A 5845-nucleotide genomic window follows, 5' to 3' on the forward strand; every position below is an offset into this window, starting at 1 on the left:
CTGGACCGATGTGCGGCAGACGGCGTGCCGGCGATAAAGCGTCGTTTGGTCGTATAAACGAGCGGCAGACTGAGGTGCGGGCATAATGTGTCGCACTCTGCAGTCGCGCGTGCAAACGCTCTTGAAAATCATTACGCGCACGACGACTAAGGACCGATGTGCCTGCCATAATCAGAATCATTGTCGGTCCGCTCTTGTTAAAAACTATCGAAAAAGATGTGCAAAACACTCTTCCGGAAGATTTGATAAAAAATACGACTCCTCTGCTCATCGGCAACGTCTGAAAGGCTTGAAAGCGTGTCTCGATTTTTCGTTTCAAGGATTTGCGTTCGCGAGTTTGACTTTTCCGAGACCCAAAAAAATGAAAAATCTTCTGAGCTTCCATAATCGAAATCAAAATAAAAGTTGGTCGCCAGACGGTCGGGCGGTCAATATTGCCAGGAATGGCGCTTACACTGAACTACACATGTGCTTGAACAATTCTAGTTTTTGATAAAATAATGTTGTAGATCTAAAGTGAACAATTGTATTATCAAATATTGCAAACTCAAAAAGAAAAAGGAAAACCAGGGTGACCGTTTTAATCAAAGAAAAAAATTGGAAACAATAAAAACTGAACTGCGAATGAAAACACTTAAAGTCAAATTCTTTAATTTTAAACTTTGAAAATTGAAGTTTAAAAGCTGCATCATTTAACAATTTTGTATTTAAAAGCTCAATAATTTACACGTATGAAATGGAAGCTTCTAACACGTTTTAACGGAAAAATTTCAATTTAAATGCAGTTAAACTGCCAAATTGCAAATTTCAAACTTTTGTAAATTGTGGAGTTCAAAGATTCAGATTCAGTTCCAAAATATAAATCCACGTTATTATTTTTAATGCTATAAATTGAAGATTCAATCAATGAATTTAAAAATGTTCAAAATTATACCATTCAAACAATTTTTAATTTTGATTTCAGCTCAGAATTGGTTAAAAATTGAAAATTTCTTTTTTATATCCTAAATTTAAATTTTGTTCGAAAAACAAAATTCCCTGGTCAAATCCAGAATTTAAATTTTTTCGAAAAATCTCCATGTCAACTAATTGTAAGAATTATAATTTTTTGTAAACTTTCCTGTTCCTTTTCATAATTTAAATTTTTTCGAAAATACATCGCTTCAAAACAGAATAATAATTTTGTTTGAAAATTTTCATTTTCCATTGAGAATTGTTATTCTCCTGGATAAATTCTAGTACCAACTCAGAATTGCATAAAAATTGAAATCTCTTTGTTCGATTTCGAAATTTTAATACTTTTTGAAAAGTTTTCTGTTTCAAATCAGAATTAAAACTTTGTTTTAAAATTCTCTGTTCTAATTTATGATTTTAATTTATTTTGAAAATATCCCGTTTCCATCTAGAATTGGAATTTATTTTCCAAGAAAATTATCATTCTTTTGCATAAATACCAGTTTCAACTCAGAATTTGTTAAAATTTAAAAATTGCCGGATTCAACTCAAGCCTGGAATTCTTTGGGAAAATTTCCTGCTCAATTTAGAATTTTTTCTTCTTTTTGAAAATTTCCAGTACTAGCTCGGCATTTGTGAAAATTTGACAATTCTTGGTTTCAATTCAGAATTATTATTATTATGCTGGATAAATGACAGTTCCAACTATAAACTTGTAAAAGATTAAAACTTGGCTGTTTAACTTAAAAGTTAAAGTATTTTTTATTTTCAATTGTTTCAAAATCCTTTAAATTCTTCGAAATTTTATTTCAAGATCTTCAAACATGTACATATTGATTCAAATCTTTTAAATTTAAAAATATTATTAAAGTTTTTCAGAACTTCTAAATAACTTTTTAAATTATTCGAATTTCAAATAATTCTTCAAAATAAAAAATCATTTTCAATTTTGCCACCAATCTTAGGAAATGTTATTATTTTGAAGCCTGTTAAAATTAATGAAAAGCTTCTAAATTTTGTGTTTGAAATCTACAAAAATATACACTTTATTTTAAATTAGGCCGTGGGCTATTTGCACAGAAATATTGGTGCGAATAGCCGGATTTTGTTGGTACGCGTAAACAATTCGTTTAAATGATTTGAAATCATTTCAAATTTTAAATTATTTTCAATTTTTTCAAATCTTCTGAATATCTCTTGAACTTGCTCGCATTTTTTCCAAGAATAACAGGTGTTCAAGTGTCATTTATAAATTAAAATTCAACAATTTGATTTACAAATTAAATTTTTTTAAATAGAAGAATAAAATTGTAGCGTTCAAAGTTTAGTTTTTTCGTTTCGTTTTGAATATTTAATTTATAATTACTGATTTTAAATGATATCTATTTCTAAATAATAATTAATTGTTCTTTTTCTTAATTAAAAAATTTCAAATTGCATTATTTAAAAATGGAATATTTTAGACTGAAATTTGATAAACGCTTTCAATAATAAATAAATTATTTTAAAATTATTTTAAAATTAAAAATAGTTTTGTAAAATTTGAATAGGGCGTTTGCATTTATTGAAGACTTCCCAATTAAAAACGTTAAAATCTGAAAATTCTGAAATTGTGAACTGATGCTGAATCGTTTGGTACAATCAATTTTTTTTAAATCTTAAAGTACAATTCAATTTAAAAAATCATTAATTAATTAATATTCACAGCTGATCAACTAAAATCTTTTGGTATCAAAAATCTTCGATTGTAAACGCTTCTAATTTTTAATTGATTAAGTCTTCCAAACTGCATTTTAAAATTATGTAAAATTATGCATTCGAAACTGAATGATGTAATTTAAAAAGATCACAAGTTAACTAATTATTAAGAAACGAATGAATTCAAAGTTGGACGGATTTTTTTTCTAAAAATGTGTACGATTCTCGGTCATTTTCTGATTTTTCCCGCTCTCATAAAATCCCAGTCTTTTCCCGGTTTTCCCGTTCCAGTGGCCACCCTGTACATTCAAGAGTGGCTAAGCCATGGGTCAGTTTTTTGAAACAAAAGTAATTTAAGTGCTATATTTATTTTAAAAAGTAACTAGAATATTACTTAAGGAAAAAAAGTGGCTAAAAGTGACTTTATTTTGGAAAGTATTTTAAAATCATTCCTCCCGTTGCAATTGCTCCAAGTGCACACGATATCAGAAAGCTATTTCTTACTTCCCTTTCAGCTATTTCCCTTAATTTTACATTTATACGGCTACTGAATTTTTTCTGCTTTGCCATTGCAGATGAAAGAGTTACATTTATGGTTAGATCAAGATGATTAGTTTTTTCCATATTTAACACACGGTCAATGAACTCCATCAATTTAACTCTCTCGATTAAATTATGTTTTTGAATTAGTTCTCTTATTGAAGGATCAATTGACTCAAGAGCTTTTAGCTTCTTTTGTAAATTCGAATTACAGATCGCGATTATTTCCATTTGATTTATACTAACTGATAAATCCTTTTGCACATCATCAAGTTCTTCACGTTTTACGTTTTCTTTATGAATAACTTCATAATAATAAGAATCTTTTGTTTCACAAATGTTCGATAAATCATTGAGTAATTTTTCAAAAATTTTCATGGCAGAAATAACTGCGTGCTCTTTATGCAAATAATTTTTTGACCTTTCGGATAGACACGGCAGAACCTGTTTCAAAATACGCTTATGTACACTTTTTGCATTTTTTATAGCTGTAATTACATCTAACTCTATAGTTGAATCATCAATTGGGCCTTCCCGAGCTTTATAAAAAAATCCAATATTTTGATCATTTTTAATTAAAAATGTAATGAAATCTTTTGCAGTTTCAGAAATATCAATACCATTGCATGCTAAAAATTTATCTTGCAAAAGTTGCTTGATAAATTGCTTATCGACCTTGCTATCAAAAATCATGCCTGGAACTTTAGTAAAGATTACAACTATGCTAGAAAAACATTCCTTCATTGCTCCTCTTAACAAATCTTCAACAGAATTCAGTAATGATAAAAACGGATGAATGCTGTCATTTGCTATGTCATTCACGTCTGTTACAATCACAAATTTAGCAGAGGTCGAATTATTTAAAAGTTCGCTGATATAAAATCCATTAGTAATATCTTGTATGACCCCCCTATTATCATGGAAACCAGGCAAATCCCATATTCCCAAAGAAGGCAGTTTTGAAGAATTCCACCTGGTTGGGACGGCTGTTTCTGCGATGGATTCCACTCCTATTTTTGGTCCCGGAGAATCATCTGCTTTTTTCAAAATAACCGGTTTGTAGGCAGAAGTTTTCACTCCGATTAATTTATTACCTATCAGGTAATTTAACAAGGTACTTTTTCCAGCCTTAGTGTTTCCCATAATAATGGTCATATCCTCAGACGTGTATTGTCTCGCCATATACGCTGTGGCCTCATGTAACATTTTTTGCAAGAGTTGTAGATCATTCTCGGAATTCTGATCATTTCTCGTATCTTCCATTTCTCTTATTTTCTTGTTTGGTTAGAAATATTCACTAAAATACAAAAAAAAAAAACAATTTATTTTTATTTTACGAGAAATAACGTGAATCAAAGTTTTTAATTTTTATATTCATGTGAAATTTGATCCCTAAAAAGTGGCAAGAACAACACTTCTAAACGGGAAAAAAATTCTTGAGGCGAACGAGTGCATCGAGAAGATATTAAACTCAAAGAAAGTGTTTGCTTAGATTAGGTAAAACGTATAGTTAGAAGAGTTGAAAATTTATTTACTTTATGTAAATTGTTCTCGTAAATCAGTTATTTGGACAAAATTGCTAAGTTCGAGAGTTTATTATTTTCGACAGATTATGTATAATCGTATTATCTTCAGATTAGAAAAAAATTTAGTTGTTATAGAAATATATTAACTTAAAATAGCCAATCTTTCGTCTGGAATCGCGAAAATGAATTTCCCTGAAATCCATATAATGCATTTGGAGGTCAAATTTGTTGTTTTTATCGCGTTTTTTGATATTTCAATATAGTTATCGCCTACAATCGAAACAAACGTAAATTATTATTATCACATCAGGAAATTTATTTAATATTAACATTCGCGCACATTTTAAGTGGTAAAAAGCGTTTAATTGTCCAAAGTAAATCTGAACTGTCACTGCTCCCGATTAGGCCGTCGCCATTTTATTTCGCTGCTCCCATAATGCACCGGTGCTCACCAGATAAATCCTTCAGACACCTATTCTTAATATCTCTATTATAGCTGTACTTATTAGAGGTTTGACTATACGATATTCCCGATATATGGAAAATGGTCAACGATATTCATCTTCGCTGATCCAGAGATCTTTCTAAATTCCATCGTTAATTTTCAGCTAAATCTTTAGTATCGTTCCAAAATAGGGAAAACCGAGGTTTTATTATATTTATTTGTATTTCATTACCATACGAGTATTTAAAACACGAAGACGACAAAGTAGTATTCTAAATACGAAATATTATGAATCCCCATTTCAAGAATTAACACTGCGTGCAGAAATCGCCCGATTTCAAACGTAATACCGTTCTGGCCCTGATCGGTAGAACTTTGTAGCCCATTCCTGGGTCCGTACAGGCCAGATCGATTTCTCACTGAAACGCCATTAGGCGAGTTAGCCACGTCTTCGAAGGCACCAAACACCAGCCAGTATATCTCGAAACCTGAGCGCAGAAGATGAGAGTAAGTTATTACACTCTGCGGGCTCATTGAAACCTAACCTCAAATAAACAATTAATTAAATTGTTTCAGGTATAATTAGTACCAGGTGTATACATATGAAACCGGTATTGCCATTTAGCGGCCAGTAGGCACACTTGTAGGCACTGTCGGAACTTACCATTTGTGCTAATTGGCG

At 30.6% G+C, this 5845-nt stretch overlaps 1 protein-coding gene across 1 annotated transcript in view; it reads right to left on the reverse strand.

Moving 5' to 3' along the window:
- Positions 1-2725: 2725 nt before the first annotated feature.
- The window catches only part of LOC117173396, a 9207-nt gene continuing 6087 nt past the window's right edge, over positions 2726-5845 (reverse strand). The window contains exon 3 of the mRNA XM_033361936.1: positions 2726-4489. Within this exon, the coding sequence (XP_033217827.1) occupies positions 3076-4455 (1380 nt within the window). The 5' untranslated portion in view covers positions 4456-4489 and the 3' untranslated portion in view covers positions 2726-3075. The remainder of the gene's footprint in view (positions 4490-5845) is intronic.

The sequence above is a fragment of the Belonocnema kinseyi genome, chromosome 5 (assembly GCF_010883055.1).
Source record: "Belonocnema kinseyi isolate 2016_QV_RU_SX_M_011 chromosome 5, B_treatae_v1, whole genome shotgun sequence".
Lineage (NCBI taxonomy): Eukaryota > Metazoa > Arthropoda > Insecta > Hymenoptera > Cynipidae > Belonocnema > Belonocnema kinseyi.